The sequence below is a fragment of the Macrosteles quadrilineatus genome, unplaced genomic scaffold, assembly GCF_028750875.1.
Source record: "Macrosteles quadrilineatus isolate MER2022 unplaced genomic scaffold, UCM_ALF_1.0 Scaffold_2__2_contigs__length_208266976, whole genome shotgun sequence".
In the NCBI taxonomy this organism is placed as follows: Eukaryota; Metazoa; Arthropoda; class Insecta; order Hemiptera; family Cicadellidae; genus Macrosteles; species Macrosteles quadrilineatus.
Window position 1 is genome coordinate 133092423 of NW_026542595.1, and position 19157 is coordinate 133111579.

The 19157-nt window shown below is 32.1% G+C and overlaps 1 protein-coding gene across 2 annotated transcripts in view; it reads left to right on the plus strand.

The window, feature by feature from the left end:
* LOC128986011 (uncharacterized) overlaps window positions 1-17480 on the plus strand; it is an 80495-nt gene extending 63015 nt beyond the window's left edge. Inside the window, exons 4-10 of one of the 2 annotated variants that reach the window (XM_054406080.1) lie at window positions 5341-5479; window positions 7461-7632; window positions 8435-8606; window positions 9067-9211; window positions 9668-9844; window positions 12425-12685; window positions 15741-17480. In XM_054406080.1, coding sequence (XP_054262055.1) covers window positions 5341-5479; window positions 7461-7632; window positions 8435-8606; window positions 9067-9211; window positions 9668-9844; window positions 12425-12685; window positions 15741-15917 — 1243 coding nt within the window. In that variant the 3' untranslated portion in view covers window positions 15918-17480. Of the gene's footprint in view, window positions 1-5340; window positions 5480-7460; window positions 7633-8434; window positions 8607-9066; window positions 9212-9667; window positions 9845-12424; window positions 12703-15740 lie in introns of both variants that reach the window. The other variant, XM_054406081.1, reaches the window with a different exon arrangement.
* Window positions 17481-19157: the final 1677 nt, after the last annotated feature.

A 19157-nucleotide genomic window follows, 5' to 3' on the forward strand; every position in this document is an offset into this window, starting at 1 on the left:
TACATAATATGAACCAGATGAATCGGCTAAAAAATTTTTGTTATAAATGGTCACAGCTAAGTTTTAATTAATAATTTAATTGATTTTAATCTCAACAATTACAATAGTCTACTTTATAAATCTCAAAATATTGTAAAGCAAAACACCGAATGCTCTTTTGAAACGTCAGGTTAATCTGATTAGCAAGGCAGACTAAGATATCCCATTGTAAATCCTTCGTAGGTTTTGCTGGGACCCACCCTTGTCTGTTGGCACTTGACAGTGTGGCAGGAATAAAACTTTAGATAGTATAATCAAACAGAAAATCTGAATAGAAACTTATATATTCAGAAAAAAAGCTTAAGTTGAGTAAAAAAATATCAAAATTTATGACAAGATATGTAATTAAAATTTGATTTGATATTGATAAGATAACATTTTACATTACCTACCACAAAGATAAATTACTTTTGTAGAATATATTTTAGCAAAAGAATTATAAATCTCTACACATTCCGCTGTTATTGGATAAAAATAAAATATAAAATATTAATTAATTAATATTAATTAATTAGTTTAATTTAAAAGGTAGTTTCTTTGTACAAGAATTAATTTGATTTAATGAATCTCAAAATTAATATTTAAAGCACATCTCACTTTATTTGTTGTAACGTGTGGACTGTGGACCGTAATGCCAATAAAATGATCGTAAAAAATTTTATTTAAATGAAATTTGATTTTATTTCAGTTCTCTTTACTAGTTGACAACAAATATATGTATATTATTTGAACACTTGCAATAGGAGTTTTAACTATTTAAAATCACTATTTAAATTTCTTTGTGGACATATACTCTAACAAACAAATCAAGAATCATTAAGCCCACGATTTAAAATAATATTTTTTTTTATTTTTATGTTTAATATTGCAGACAGTTTTCAACTGATGTGAAATTAAAAGCACAAAAAGAGAACAATTTCCTAAAACTTTTGTAATTAATTACTATCCCATCAAATAATTGTTTGCATTCAGGATAACGTACCTCGTCTTTTAGAAATTGAATATGACGATCCGTTTAATAATGTACCATCAAAGGGGTTTACCTGATTTGCATTCAATTCAATAGAAAGTCTTATTGATGCTCCACCTTCCATCTGCACTATCTTTTATTGTAACCTTTGTAATTTTATATATTACAATTTCTTAGGAACGTATATTAATTTGATGTTATCATTAATGTGTTTGAAATAAATCGATTAAGGATGCTCACAATTTACTGCAAATATAATGTCGATTTGTTTAAGCGTTTACTTAAATTGTTTCTTTCAAACTTGTATGATAGGTTATTTCGTTGTAGGTAGGTACTGTAAAGGTACGGGTTCTCATGTTCAATGTGAATTATATGAAACCGAGTGCTGCTTAGGTAATATTTTCTAACATTGCAGTAGTGCTTTGGTGCAAGTCCAAGATTGCTGTGTTCCAAACACTTCTGATGATAAATCCTGCAATCCGAATTACAATTTAAAATTGTAGATCTGTAGTTCCCGGGATATCAGGTGGAATATTGTGTGGAATTTATGTCTTTTAACCTAATATTTCAAATTTTACAAATTTTTACTGTATAACTTAACAAAACATATTTTGTAAACAGTATGGAAACCAAGTCACAAAGATCAACCTCTGTAAAAATGATTTGTTACAACAAAGTATTAGTTACCAACAACTTAAATAAATATAATATTTTTAATATTATTTGAAGTGAAAATAGTACTCACAAAGCTAACCGACAAAGGAACCTTTTCTTTTGGTTTGTGCAGAATAATATTGGTAGTTTTGCGTTGTAAATGTTTTTGTTATTCGATGTTATAGTCGAAGAAAACCTTGCAGTCACATAAGGAAACCTGTAACAATATTACTCATGTAACCTAAAGGCAAAGCTTATATTACCTCCTTTATTCTTACTTATCACAAGCAAACAGGTGGAGGCTTATACTTCAAGGTAGCTTTGCTGAATGACGCCAGTGACTTGAATAGAGAGATTTTCCTTAACATACAGTGCTGTATCTCTGTTGATAATTAAAGTTAAGTAACCAAATAGGGACTTATACAGTGTTATTATTGACACATATATTTAAAACTAACAACGTTTTAAACTAACAATATGCCTATCCCACCAAACCCTTAGGAAATACCAGAACATCAATCAGAAATCTGTTTAAGAAAATGTCATAAGATGAAGGTTCGAATAATATACCCTAAATAACTAAGGTTAAAGTTCTTATTATTAATTATCATATTTTTTTATAATTTTCAAACTCATAATTATAATTAGTATACCTAAAAGTTAATCAATTTTCACTCAAGTAATAATTAACCGACAACTTCTGATAATTTACAACGTTGTTAAGGTTGAATATCCTATCAAACACTTTCCGTTAATTAAAGCTCTGATGATGAAACTGTATACTTTGCATTGATGAGCTCAGCAAGCTTTATTATGATGAACGCTCCCTGAATGAAGAGTTAAAAATTAGTGGGTGATTTCTCCATGTTTAGAGTTATAAAATTGTTACAAGGGATTGTAAATTACTATCAAAATATCGAAATACTCTTGTCTATCAAAAATTAGTTGGCGATTTCTTCATCTTTAAAGAATAATAAAATTTTTACATGGGATCGTGAATTACTTTAAAAATATCGAGACACTCACGACTATCGATATAAAAGCTAATATTATTGGAACTGAAATTAATAATTACACTAACAAAAGTATTATGAAAATTTTTGCCTAATTCTTCATTCAAACACACCTTGTTGCAATAATCTAGAATAAATGTAATAAAATTTAATTTTTTAATAGCATTGAGTTGCTTAAATCTTATTTTAGATACTATTAAATTTAGATACGATTAAATGTATATTATATTTAAGAGTACTTAATGCCATTGTACAATCCACTAGTGTTTAATTTTACCTCATTTTAATGCTATGCAAGGGTGGGGGTATTTAACACCGGCTTTCAATAGTTCAGGTTAAAAAGTGATTTCAACATGATGATTTATTTTTAATTTTAATAGGCGTTATGGAAACAACCACGATAAATTTAAACTTGTAGTACAAATTCCCGAAGGCTTCCCTGAACAAATGGGTTTTAAATAAATAGGACCAACCGGGGCTATTATAATACAAACTTATTGTGATTACAGTATCGTATTTAAATTGCTTCTGGGTGGGTTGATGCAAATTGGTGTAAAGTACGATACGGTGAGGTTATGACATTTTTCGAAGCCCTACAGAATCAGGGAAATAAATTGCTTAGGTAGAGCTGTAAAAATAGGGTTAATTGGTACTAAGCAAATTATTAGGAAAATATGTTGTGGAAAATGTTTGAATGTTATTTAGAACATATTTTCAATGTTTATTTGCTTAACAGCTCTTAATGATTTTCCTTGATTTATCATCACTACTGCAATAATGACGTTTCATAAGACCATGTTTTCTATTGCTTTTGGAATTATAGAGTTGCATAAACTTCTCCTAACACATAATTTATAGGTTAAAAAAACAGATAAGTACAAAACTTATAACTGAAAAACTCACAAAAAATATGAAACTGAAGGGAAATGAGGCATAAAAAAGAACATCATTTTGTTACAATACTGTACTGTATTTTATAAGTTGTAGGCTACAGTTGCCAACCACACAGTAAGAAGAATTAAGATTGTATAACAATTTACAATTAATAGACCCACTATGTGTATCGCACGAGTAAAAAAAATGTCTATTTTGATATTCATTTTCTGAACCAAAAAATGGTAGTAGAGGTTTTAAAATAAAAAAAAGTTATTGCTTAATTCTAAAATCATATAACGTGTAAACACGAGCTTATAAAAGGTGGTTATGAATAGTAATCAAAGATTTCAAGCAAACAAGTTTTTTTTTACGAGAAGACTGCATTAATTTATCGATGTTCTTAGAAAATTAAATTCTATGTTGATGCCCCTGGATTACTTTATTTGACTATACTATTATGGTACAATACCTCGTCAAGTATTCCAATTGTCGATTGAGGTTAACAACCATTATAGCGATCTTCTTAGGTTTTAATTACGGTTATTTCATTCAAGTTTAATATTAAGGGTAATGGAGATAAAAAATAACAGGTTAAAACCGTTTTTAAATGTTCTAGTCATTAAGGAAGGGGCTTTAATCAGGGGTAATCACATTAGCTACACTTTATTATGTACCCTAATAGAACCGGTTGACCGGTTTAAAAATTGTATGTATGTTCTTTGCGTCGGATTGTATACTCAACTAATATTTAAATACTTAATCCTAGTTAGCAAAACCAAACACTCATAGAAAACCACTTAACTGTTGAGTTATTAGCACGGTAAACGTTAATTATTCTCTGTTTTGTACCCGCCCCGCCATATCATGTGGCTGCTTTACTAAACATGACCAAACTTGGCAAACTTTGTTCAAGCACACCCTCTTACTCCTTTGATCAAATGAAAACTTGCATTGTTTATGTTGCAAACTGAACACGGCTAGAAGTCTGTGGAAACATGATATAGTTAACGAGTTTTTAATTGTGTTTAGCGTGTTTAGTGTGTTTAGTGTGAGTATTTAAACAATTTTGAGCCATAAAAATTCATACCTCATGACATAGAGCTCTTATAGATCTGTAATATCAAAGATTTAAACAAAACCTATTTCTATTGAACAATGTGTTAGAGAGAGAGAAAGATTCAACTCCATAGGGTTTGAAAAGTCCATGATTCTTTGAATGATTGATTCTTTAAATAAAAGTTACTTTATATGCAAGCTTCTTCATCCTATTCTTAAAATGACAAGTATCAGGTTTTGGTAAAAGTCGATTAATCCAATCATTAATGTATTAATGTACATTTACACATTTTCCTCAGGAGGTTCAACAAAATTTTAATTTATTTAAATTCTTTTATTGTATAGTTTTTAATACAAATCCGAACACCACACATTTTAAGATATTTGAACACACGTGATTCATTAGCCTTTATCATTGACAACGGTAGATTCGGCCAGGTTTCTTTTTTCCAATCAAAACAGTTACGTACATACAAAATATAATATTGAGTAGTTGGTCTAGTCAATGTCGTGGAAGAAGATAAGGAAGAGAAAATTTTCGAGCACAGTTCTTGAGGGATCCTCTGATTTACTTTAAAATCCACTGATCTTGCACTCTGTGATTTTATGTATTTTGTTAGCTGGTAGTTCTAAAAAAGTTAATGGAATTTGACAGACCAAAGGCTAAATGTGGCATAATCTATCTGGCTTTAATAATTTCATGTTGATTATTAAAGATTCTTTGATCAACAGATGGTCGCAAGGATTGCTCTTTCACCAGGCGATGGTGGACTGTGCCCGAGCCGCCATCTTGATTCCTCTTGCCGTCTCTATCATGCGCTGTGAACCTATCAAAAAGTGTTCCCTACTCGAAACTGCCTTTTTATTACTCGTAAGTAGGTGAATTTGTATTTTGGATACTAGTTAGAACCGAAGTTAAAATGTACATAGAGAGTAAAATTACTTATTACCTTATCACCTCCTTCTCTGCTTAATAGGCAATTGCTTAAAAGGTATTAACTTGTTTGTACAGGATAAGCAGCGTCAAAAGGATACATTTATTTGTGAATATTTACAGTGCCTATTAAAAAAAACTTCCCTAATGTAATTGTATAAGGAGTTTTAGTAAAATATTATATACTTCAAGGAATCGAAATCTATATATTTATGCATTGCGTGCCTTTTGAGAGCATTTTTGGCTCATCATTAATCTCATGTTAAACTAATTTTGAAATCATAAATTAATTAGGTTTGGTAAAATAGATCATTAATTCAGACGGGAAATATAGGTGAGATACGATTACGTACATACGTATGTTATAAACCTAAAACGCCTTGAGTGTTTTGTATGATAAGGTATAAAGAAAAGTTTATATCTGTGACTGTCCCTTACTGGCATTTGTTGCACACTTTGTGCAGTTCTGCTTTTTATTAACCTTTAAGAAAAATGTTATCCTCATCATCATTCTTTTATTGATATTTCCCTCAAGGGGTACATCAAATAAATACATTTCCAAAATACAATTACACAAAAAACAAAAGTTTGGTAAATTAGTTTTACTAATAACTAGGTAAATAAATAATTATATAAATATTACCATGAAAAAAATCAAGAAAAATAAAACGAACGTATTTCTTCTGCATAAATATTATGCGGTCCCCTAAAGTATATCATTTTCCAAAAGTTACTCTAGAGTTGGAAAAAATAGTGTTACTCAGATTATTAAATTAACAGTAATTATTATACCTATCCTAGGCAACATTGCATACAAATGAAGCTCTACAGATGATTGCAAATCAGGAACAACAGATGTGATATAAATCTTTGTACTCATTGGGGTTTTCAATAATTATAACTCCACAGTCAACTGTTCATTCCTTTAATCAACATATAGAAATCTTGACCTTATACAGGGTGATTGATATAAGTGTGCCAGCCGTTTTATTCGAAAACCATAACAGATATCAAAAAAAGTTAAATAGTAAGTGCCTTGGACTTTTTATTTAAAAAATTTTAGTAAAGTCGAAAAAATTATTTTAGCCGCCATTTTTCCAATATGGCCACCAACTTTGATTTTTCTTATAGAACACCCTGTATTTTATGATGTATTCTAGTAGAAAATGTAATTTTTAGACGATTTTATTCGTGTAATTTTTTTCATAAACCTAACCGTTTCAAAGATAATAATGGTTAAGCTTTTGAAATTTCTGCATGAGAAAGAGTTTCGATAAAGGCCTAAGCAAGCATGCCAGCTGTTTTATTCGAAAACCTTTCAAAATTTCACAACTTAAACCATTATTATTTTTAAAACGGTTATGTTTATGAAAAAAAAATCACAAGAATAAAATCATCTTAAAATCACATTTTCTACCAGAATACATTATAAAATACAGGGTGTTCTATAAGAAAAATCAAAGTTGGTGGCCATATTGGAAAAATGGCTGCTAAAATAAATTTTTGGACTTGACTAAAATTTTTTAAATAAAAAATCCAAGGCACTTACTATTTAACTTTTTTTGATATCTCTTATAGTTTTTGAATAAAACGGCTGGCACACGTATATCAATCACCCTGTATATACCCCTCATACCCAACATCGTAGTCTACTGTACTTAACGTCTAGAAGAACCAGGATTGATTCTCGAGCTCAAGGTACATTTATCAGGTAACCACACAGGATTATACTTTAGGATTTGGTCTTTGGAAGGTGTCATTTGGATTGTAGTAGCTTCAATACAATTTGTAGGCAACTGTCTTTGTTAGTCAGTTCAACGACGCGGTAATCCCGAAGACAGTCTAATATGATCGTGGAAATGTATCATAAGTATTACATATATTTTTCTTTTCAAACCTATAACTCTTCTTGCCCTAGGTTACCGTATCTACAGTGAACATGTTGACGACGGTGCTGAACGACTCCCCGGTGTTCCCGGATGGTGACGAAGAGGAAGACGACCTCTCGGCACCTCTACTGATGGACTCCCCGCAGTGCGTGCTCTTCGGGACGTTCATGATCTGGTTCGCAAGCATCACAATCAACCTAGGTAAAGTTTCCATTTAATTGTGTTAAAGTTAGGAATTTTTAAAATAGTTACAAATTGGGTCTCTGACAAGACGTGATATTATGAAGTACTATTTAATTTTTTTTTGTCAAATTCGCTATATTTTTTTTTCAAAAATATTATCTTGATTTATTTTAATTTATTTGTTTCATCACTATGCACTTATAGGAACGACTTATAGGGATACGACCCCTTTCTAGCGCAGATTACAGTAGATTTGGTTATGAACTAGGCAACATTTATGATTAAATGTACAATTGGTTGGTTAATAAAAACAAACCTTAAACCGGAATACTATGAAGCAGCAACTACTATTTGTTTTTTAGGTTGAAAAATTGGGTTCTGTTGGGCCTGGATTCAATTCCTATCCCTAGTGGAAAAATATAATGTTTACATCATGTATTGTTGAATAATTCTTTACTAAGGAGTACTTAACTGTACCTTGTCTTTATATTAAATTTCCAATTGACAGCTTAAAAAATACAGTATTTTAGCAAGTGAGATTTATTTTTTCTGATTACCCTACAACCTCATAAATATCAGGTTTATTCCAACTCTCCTGATGTAAAAAGTTCCGAGGAAGCAAGGTGCACTAAGTGGTAGCGGAAGGGAATTTCATCCTCGTAATCTTAGGTTCAAATCCCACTTATTAACAATGACATTTTCCATTGATCAAATTTCCTGAGGTGCCTTAAAGACACATCAAGGTGCTCTTTAGGTTCTCGGTCCACCACATCTAGAAAGGAAAAAAACCCGTTCCCTACTAGCTTAATTTCTTTTACAGGGCCAACATTTCTCTCAGGGGCGTTGGCTGCCAACTCCGAAGGCATGCACAACCTCCCGTCATGTCCTCTAGTGCACGGTCCCTTTAGACACTACGTGCTAAACGTACTGTGGATCTTCATAAACGTCATTTGTGTCCTGCTCACGCTCTTTCACCTGCACAAATTGCACAGGTAAATAGTTCATAATTGCAATAAGATACCCAACAAGACAATATCATAGTAAACAGTATAAAAAAAAAACCAAGAACATGCCCTTTAACTTTACGTTAAGCTTCTCCTGAGGGTTTTGGAACTAACTTTTGTATCTCGGCTAGTATTTGTGACTGAAAATCCTACTCATGGGAATAGAACACCTAAAATGCCTAAACGATCTTATGGAAGCTTGAGGTTCATCTCTGAATAGTCAAATTCAGAAACAATGTATCCAGAGGTATGGCAAATTTAGTTGAGTTACGAACCTTAAACTATTAACATTAAACTAAATTGCAACTCAATTTTCACTGTTTATTAGTTGTTTGAATAATAACAAACTACTTAAATACAAGAGCCTAGACAGAGGGCGTATACAGTATTGTAAAAAGTTTAGTACTTGTCGTAATCAGGCTGGTACCACATAAACTTGATGTTTCAGAGATTTGACGAAGGCCAATGTGGAGGCAGTGAGAGTAGCGGGGTTGGTAACGACCCTAGTTAGTGTAACAGGAGGTGGGGGTATGCCAGAGCTACCCTCAGGGTTCGTCAACTCCAGACAAGGCACAAATGGAGCCATACCAAGGGTAAGTAAAACACATAGGGTAGTCACTCTTAATTTAATATAGGTTTCTAGCCCCGAGGTTTTCGGTTGAATACTATTAGGCACGATCCCGGAATTGTTTTTCACATTACTTCAGACTAGACAGTAGACCTAGGGGTTGTGGCAATATCACATAGATAAAACCCATTGATGATTTGGTGGGATTTGAGCTCAGAACCTTGGGAACCAAAGCCCCACACAATAACTAGTGGTTATTGTGTGGGGCTTTGGTTGGCCTTTGGTTTGGCCCAGAATGGAGGAGCGAGCTGGTCTAGTGGACCAGCTCGCTCCTCCATTCTGGGGGAGTCCATTCTGGGGAGGCGTATAGAGTGTGAGGGTGTACAAAGAGAGAAGATGTGCCTAGTAATCTCAGCAGCTTATATGTTATTCTGGGGACATATCTTCCTAGAAACACTGCTTAATAACACGTGTATTACAGCCGCCTGCAGAGGAGCACCGTCGCATGGAGCACTATCTCAGGCGTATGGAGCGAGAGGGTGTTCAAAGAGTGAAGATGTTCCTAGTCATCATAGCAGCTTACATGTTGTTCTGGGGACCTCTCTTCTTAGTAACACTGCTCCAACATCCAATACTAGGATATCCGCTGGGTTATGAGGTACAGGTAAATTAGTTAAGTAATCACGATTTTCTTTGGAGAAAAATAAAAAAAAACATATTTTAAAGCAGAGAAAAAAACTGTGTAAGCGTTTGGATTTGAATAATCTAGACCCTTAGGGAAATAAAAAAAAAAACTTGGTAATAATTAAATTTTTAAAAATAAACCTGAGATTGGAGTTATTTGGTTTAAGCTGTTAGATTCCTACATTGATTTATTATTTCTAAAAAATCATTTAAAGCATATGCGTTAAAAAAATGCTTTAAAGTATAAATGCGTCAAACACCTGTTATAACATATTTACACTTATACTGTTAATTCACAAGATGGCAAATGCATATAAAAGATGGTATGTGGTGATTGATTTCGATTTGAAACTCCAATCATCATCAGACCCAATAGGCGATAGGCATATTCGCCGATTGGGTCTGATGATGATTGGGGTATCCAATCGAAATCTATCACCACTTTACCATCTGTTATGTATCTACCGTCTGGTTAGTTTTTGTATAAGTATTAATATATTGCTACAAGTGTATTTTTACGCATTTTTATACTTTCAGGAAATTAAGTAACACGTACGATGCTATTAAATAAATATTTGAATATAGTGAATAAAAGGTAAGCAAGTACCTGTTTTATCATTAACTTCTGTCAAAATTTAAAACATAAATTAATATCTGAGAGATTTGCTTTATAAATAAGCATGCCCAAATCCGTAAGCCATTTCATACTACTACCATGTGTTCAGTATAGTTCAAGTTTATAGTCGTTCATTAATTCAACAGCTGTGTGTAGACGTAGAACAAGAGGATGATAAAACAAAGCAAAGTGTCGTTGGAAGAGAAGCAATTGCTCAACGCGAGTGTTTGTTTTTACTCATTCACGCTCCAGGGATCTTGTTTAACCTTGTGTGAGGGCAATTTGCACACCGACTCGAATTTCATTATTCCGTGCGATGTGGGATTCAATTTCCCTCAGCGGTTTTAATTCGGGAACGAATCTTAAAGCTTGTTTTGTTACCTGTGAATAAAATAGCAACATAGGTTAAGAGGTATACTATTTTAACATACAAATTGGAGCCATTTAAGTAAAATACCTTTGAAAATTGGTAGTATTATTCATTGTGTAAATATTATACACGTATGTTTTAAATGTTAACAAGCAAAAATATAGGGTTATTCTGTGGAAATGCTTGACGTTTGATTGAAATAGCTTCACAGAATGTTTGAAATTACATCACTGCAATACAGAAGCACCTTTATCTTAATATTTCATAATTTTATCGAATTTTATTAGTTGCTTATCATTGTCTACAATCCTGTATTGTACATGATTAGAGCAAGAGCTGAGACTAGAACTGGTTTTACAAGCATAAATAAGAAGTATTGTGGTGTCTTAGCAGTAAAGATTTTCTCTGCAAACCCTTAGACACGTATCACCATCAGTGGCTGTGACTAGATCACGTTTCGCATTGCCTATGTTCAAACATTTGTTAACATTTCTCTTTTACTTTTTCTTACCTTTTGTCGTTTCACTGTCATGTCTGAAAAACCATCACCTTTGGGTAAACTTTAAACTTGTAGTGTATTTAACTTTATACGATTCATTGAGGCACACATTAATTTTACATAGCAAAAGATTGATAGTTAATAGGTTATTTTCTGTCTCAACGTCTAGCTTATCATGTTAGTCATATTGTTATGTTAGTCATATTGTTGTTGTTGTTGTTATCGTTAGTAGTTGCGAAATTTTCAACGAATACTTGTAAAATTGCACGTTGTTACCTTTGTCAATTATTATCTCTTACTGTGTCCTATCGTGTGTGACTGTCAAATCAAGTATTAAGAGTGTATGTGTCAATTTTGAGTTGTTTTAAAATGCCAACAATTTCCTCATCAAGTTAAGTCGTCTGGTACCAAATAAAGCTGCACGACTCTTTAAACCTCCTTCGGTATCCATTCTCTCTTACTCGTTCTTACCTTGTGTTTTTGACGGTCAAATCCAATCAGAATATGTTTCTTTTATACATATTTTTCTTTCAATTCTCCACATCTCGATTATCACCCAGGTTGTCAATCGATCATGTTGTGCGTCACTTATGCTTAACAATCTCTGCCTACAATCATTCTCCTTATCCACACTTATATTTTCTTGTCAACATCTATTTTATCATGTGACTTGTCCTCTACTCGATTAGTTATGTTTGTCCGCCAGTTATGCTCAGTCCTCCGCAAAGCTTCTTCTTTTACTCTTTCTTATCTTGTGTAACACTTACATTTAACCAATTGTATCTGACGCTAGGTCTTGTAGTACACCTTTATTCACTTAACTTTTACTCATTGACATATTTTTTATCACATTATTTTGTCCATTCCCAGAACAAGCTGCACGTGGCCAGATCAACGAGCAAGGAATACCAAGGAATACAAGGAATGGTATTCCTTGCTCGCTGGGCCAGATCAGTCCAACTTTACATGAAGACTAACTAGTTGTTTACGCCACTAGATCTCTTGTACAGCGTTGTCTACATTCTACAGCGTTATCTTGTCATCATGTCTGTTATCATTTGTTCGCCAGATCACGTTGCACGTCGCCTACGTGCACGCGTTCGTCAACCCCTCGCTGTTCCTCGTGCTCCACCGAGGTCTACGGTCCGCCGCCCTCGACCTGTGCTGCGGCTGCTGTATCAGCCTGGGCGGCTGGTTAGCGACGCTGAGCCAAGACGACGGTGACGTCACACCTCCAGATAACCTGCTGCTGCCGCCCCCGCCGCCCATTGCCGCCCTCAAGCCGCCCCTGGCCCCCGCCAACCCCCCACTACAGCCTGGCCTCACTTTGGTAAATCACTGTTTTATGTGAGTAACAGTGTTGTACCGCATGTTACCTCTCACTATAACCTTCGAAAATCTATAGAACTAGACATCCCATTACTAGAAGCCAGATTTTTTTATTTAGGGGTTTTATCGATGCACTGAAATTTTGTTATGTTGTTATTTACCACGAATATTAGAACAATAGGGGTATGGATCATAAACTTAAACAAATGGTGTCACTGGCCCAAATGACTATACTAATAGCCGTACTAGTTGGTTTGTAAGTTTTTTGACAGTTCCTTTTAGTTTAAATATTAGTATAAACATGTTTACTCTCAGGCCAGTGACGTAATTTGTTTATGTTGATAATCCGTACAGCTTTTGTCCTAAGATTTGTGTAAATTACTGATTTTTGTCAAATATTCAAACATTTTTTATCCAAGCCAAACCATACAGAAAGATTATTATAAACTTAAATACCTTTATGTTTTCATAACTGTGTCATCTAAAGGAGAAAACTTAATTGTAGATTGTAGCACAACTCTTTGTTGAAATTGTTCGGTCAACTCTATTATTATGAAAACAAATTTGCTGCATATGGTCTAAATAAATGGGATGTCTACTTCTTTATCTATGGGTCAATGCTAATTTGGTCATCGAAGTGGACTAAACTAGTTTTATAACAAAACAAATGCAGATACCTACATTTATTCTGATAGGTAAGACCAGCTTGCTAGTTAAAAATACATTTAATGCACAGACTATAAAGTCTTTTCTTTAGGAGTTATTATAAATAATATTTTAAGGAATAATATGGTCCTTAGGAAATTTTTATTTGGAGTTTTATGAGATAAAGCTGTTGACATACATATTTTTATTACTTATATTTCACAATATTTTATGAGTTTAATTTACATAGTTTAAATATTCCAATAGTTGACAAAATTGATCTTTCCATTACAAATCCAAAATTTAATTATTGCGGGTTAAAATTGTAACATTTCTTATATTTATAAAAAAAGTAAAATCATTGTACAAGAATTTAATATGGTACTGTAAATATCGTAAAAATAATAAATAACAAAATACAATAGGTATTACCGTAATTTTAATAGCATTCCATATTGTGAGCCTACGATTTTTTTACTACTATTTGCAATATGTAAAATATTAAAGCTTTCACTTGTAATATTTTTCGTTAGCAGTCTACTTCAATTACCAATTCATTACCATCCATGTAATATTATAAATAACGAATATAGTATTAAACAAAGGAGTATAATTACAGTAGTTCTACTAAGTTAAATAAAAAATTATAACGTACTAAACATTTTCCAGAAATGTAGAATTTATATTTAAAAAAATTTTCTTTTTCTACTTCAACTTATTTGTAAATGCTCACTAGCAAACAAATTGGTTTTAAATTAACTCAAAGCAGTATTAGATCAAAAAATACAAAAGTGGGTTGTAAAAACCAGTGAATACTGCACTAAAAACAATGAAGTACAATCCAATCTAAATCTCTAGGAATAGTTAATGATTTTGAATTTGTTGTCTTAAATCTGTCTATCTTTTTCCTGGTTATAATGCAATAGATCGACCAAAATCCACAATATCCATTTGAAAGTAAAACCTGAATGTCTAATTTAAAAGTAAAAAGCGGTCGTATTTTGTCAATTGTTGACATTACCTCCTTTCAGAATTCAACTGAGTATTTCTTAAGTAACTCATTTCGGCTAAATATTTGGTCTAGGTGACTTAAAATTTGCTAGAAATTACAAAACAATTTTCTTTTGATAAATGTACTATGCAAAGATAATTGTCCATAATCCACCCATATGACAATGAAATAAAAATGGAGATGTAAAAATAATTGATGTTTGACAAAGTTATAAATAACACACAATGGCAATGAAATGAACATGAATATTTTATCCCCATAAAACTTGGTTCATTAGATTGGAAAACATAACAATATATAAGAAATTACGATGAGCCATGGAACAAGTAAGATGTTGTCCATAACTTTTTTTCCTTTTCACAGGAACATTCTGAAAATGTTAAAGTATTACAAAAACATTCCAATGACTGCAGGAGCTATAAGAGCTAGTAAAACATAACATAGATGACCTACTCGATTTTATAATTATTACAAAACTCTAAAAATGCTGTCTAGTAATTATTGAATAGAAAAAAAAAACATTACAAAAGTTTCGTGCCAAATTATTATTAATTAGGCCTACTCATCAATTCAGGGAAGGTCTGTTCATGTAGGAATATCTCAACAATGTATGATGTCACCGATACATTCTAATTGAAAATGGATGTTGCAGACAATTTGTTGATTTTCCGAGTTTAAAACAAAACAGGTGAACCAATGTTGTACATTTTCTATTTTTATTTATTCCTGAAAAGAAAGTTTATATGCAAACAAATTGAAATGTTACAAAACATAGTTATAAGCCCTAAAACCATTTCTAAAATGTTTACCAAATCAGGTCATATTGCTTGGTCATCTAGTACCCACGAAGATTCCCCAACTCAAAGCAACATGTTCGTGCCCCTCCCCCTGAGTATGTAGTCCGTGGGGCATGTTGATGTCAATATGTGTTTGGCCATTCCGCATGTCATGTCTACCTGAACGTTACCCTGGATGTTTATTTGGTGTGACCCCTATATGAGGTAATCTTGTAATATTATCCATCGGGTTGGACAGAAGTAGGTCATCTTGTAATGTACAATTTTTCTGTATTCGTGGATTAATTTTTGAATGTTTTGAAAATAGTTTATACAAGTTATTTATTTTTACTGTGGATTGTTTAGGAATAATTTGAGTCATTTCAGTAACTAAGAGATGATCAGATTTTAATTGCAACTTGTGGTTATAAGTCAGTGATTATTATTGAGGCTTTTAAGAAATTATCAATAATTGACTTTTTGAATACACAAATCTTCCAAAGTCGATTTGTATTTCGAGAAAACTGCCTCACACATATGGAACGTCCATTCTGATATATAAATTCAATTTTACACAAGCTGTTTTACCACCTTTCCAACAGTTACCACATTATATTGTGCAGGGAAACGAGAATATGATGTACAAAGAGGAACCGTGGTCGGGGTCTATGAAAAAACATCGGCCCCCGAGCCAAGGGGGCGTCACCCCGGGTACGGCGACCCTCCCTTACAACGGGGGCGGAGCCCTGCCTCGGTTCTCCGACGAGGACTCACAGCAAAGCTGCTCTAGCAGCGAGTGAAGCCTGCGGACCGCTGAAGCACAAGTACAAACTATCTGCCGAGCGGAGGAAGAACGAATACGTGTTGTACCTGAGGATCTTGAGACGCAAGAAGAGGAGAGTGCAGAAGGATTTGGACAAGGAGTCGGAGTCAGGGGAAGACCTGCAGTTGACAGACGATGTGGAAATTGTGGGTAAACTGGAATAAACTTGGAGTCCTAGGTTTGAGTGAAGATAGTGAACACATGTATACTAACACCAACTGATCAGATGTTTGTTGAAGCTATACCATGACGCGATTTCTCAGTCAAATAAGTTTAGCAAATAAAAAATAGTGGTGGATTCGACTCCGTGATAAATTTGACCTCTCTGACAAGCGTTAAATTAATTAAAAAATGCCACTGGTGTTGAAAGTAACACAAAAAAAACCAAAAGAAGAAAATACATATAACGCAAGACCAAAACTAAAAACCTGCCGTCTTTCGGTGATGAAAATTTGCTTGACGTTAATTGGAAACAATGAAAAAAAATTATTAATGTAAAATGTAAAATAAAATATTTTGGTTAATTTTTTTTGCTTAACATAAAATGAACCATTTTGTGTAAAATATATACATATACTGGTTTTAAAACTACATAAATATGCATTTTTAAAGGGAAGTAAAAAAACAGGCCATTTAAACTGTATGTCTATAAAAATCACCATCATAGTTTTAGTCTAAAGACTTTTAATGATCTATAACTAAATTATATTTCAGAGTTAACTATCTTCACTCTGGGCGCGGCGAAAACAAACGGTTCAAAACAAACTAACCAACAATGAAACAGGGATTTAAGAATTAAAGTACATTTATTTTTAATACGATTTGCTCATGAGCTTACTGAATCATTAAATTGTTTTGTGTTTCTGTATTAAATAGCCACCACCAATGGAGGTTTTTGTTTTTTAAGTTTGGTGGATTAAATTAACAATGATGTTTTGGTAAAAAGTTAGAACAGCATGATTGTACTTTGGAATTATTCTATGATTACAATTCGTGTTCAGATTTTGGAAATTGTTTCTTATATCGATAATATTTGTACAGTTTGGGCTACACGTCCTTAAACGTGACTATTTTGCCTGGCCAAAGGGCTTAAAAACTTTATATTTTCTGACAACTTACTTTCAGTGGTGCTGGTTGGAGTTAATAAAGTTCATGTACACCAACTCACTCACAATACTAAGAGTACCTTTGATTTCAATAAACAATATACAGTCTAACATAGATTATACCTATCGAAAACAAACTCAAGGGCCTAAAAGAAACGGTTTTAAATCATAAAAATACTCAATAATGACGTATTGATTAGAAAATGTTATAGCACACAATTAAACCCACGTTTCAGTGATTTATTCGATTTTTTACATTTATGTGTACGTATGATGTAGAATGTCAAAATTAAGTGGTTTGAATATAACTTTATTAATTTGTAATCACACTTTTTATATTGCTTATGTATTAAATTGTAACTAGATTTACGTGTGTTTCTTATTTACTGTTTTGTATTTAATCAGTGCAATTTTCAGAAATGTTTAAATTTCCATGTTTACAGATTTGTTCCTATGAAATACTTATAAATAATGTAATTTTAAATTCCTCCAATCTCAAGTCATATGGTACAGTTTATATTTGTTTAACGAGTATACGCTTTATTAATTTATTTGAATACTAAATCATTGTTATACGTTTATGCTATTCATATTACATTAAAGTGTTAAACATGTGTAAAACAACTAATGTTTCTTATAAATTTCATTCTTTCATTTAATATGGTTTTCAGCTAAAATAATGCTATGTTTTTTATGTAGTTAGGTGTTATCTAACGTGTGTTTAGTTTTAATTTATAACTCAATACTTAACTGTAAACGTTCTCAGCATATTAATTAATAGTAACAACATCCATACAAATATTTCCAAATAAAAAAAACTTCTGTATTTCAATAAACACTAAATAAAATAATTAAGCTACCCTCATCAATATTAACGTCTAAATATTCTGATCCAAATATAACACTTAAATAACAATACTTTATTGAACAATACCTTAAGTTTTGTTTCATTATTTCATTGAGTAGGAATACTTTGTAGTATTCAATATATTTTAAAACAAATTACTAACCATTTGATTAATAAAAAACCTTAAGCATATTTGAAAATAAATACCTAAACAAGTTAAGGTATACAAACATTTAAGTGTAATTTGTTTTAATTCTCATAAAATTTATTTAATAATTTTAAAAAGTAAACATATTTCTAAAGACATGTTTCATCTTATGTTTTCAGTCAACTAAACTAAAAACCTAGTTAAATGTTACTGTTGTATTTTTATCGATCTATAAGTGATACGAACCTTTTTAAACTTCAAGGAAGTTTACTCAATACGACCTAAAATGCTTAACTTCAAAACTCTGTCGCTAACTCATCAATTAAAGACAGTCATAGCATGCAACAAACTTGCCATCTTCCCTGGGTATTCTCAATCTGTAAATACTAACTTGTAGAACTATCACATAGATATCTGTATACTGAACACTCCTAGGTCTATAAGTGTGTCCAATAACGAAATGAGTGCCTAATAAATAATAGTTAACTAATAGAATCGGTAACAAATTGTAACTGGAGTAGTTGGAAATAAATACGTTTTGATATTGTAAAGTTTAAAAAAAAACCTATTTAGTTTTTGAATTATTTTAATTTTTGTAGCTTCGAATCAATTCAAGTACTGTAATTAGACTGTTTAGTTGTCTGAATGCTTATGAGTGCGTGGGAACATAAATAAATTGTTATTCATGGCGAGGACCTGAAGATTGTCAACACTATTCCCCAAATGATTGTCATGCACATATAGATGATGTATAAAATCAACCTACAGAATAAATGAAAAATAACCTTTATTTTTAAAATTAAATTATAATTTACATACTTAAAAGGCTGGCTTCAAGTTATATGTTGAGTCTTTTTATTTCTTTAGCTCAATATTTATCATTTTTTTTTAGTAAACCTAGAACATCTTTTAAAAGATAACTGCGTGCACGTTTTCTCAACAAGAAAAAAACTACATTTGTTGTGCTTGGCATTTGTAAATTATTTATTTCTAACACAACATTTAGAATTCATTTCCTCTAAGGGATAAACCTCAACTAATTATAATTATTCAAAAATATGTATCTATTCAATGGGAATTTCAAAAGAACTCACTTATGAGTATACTCTTACCAAA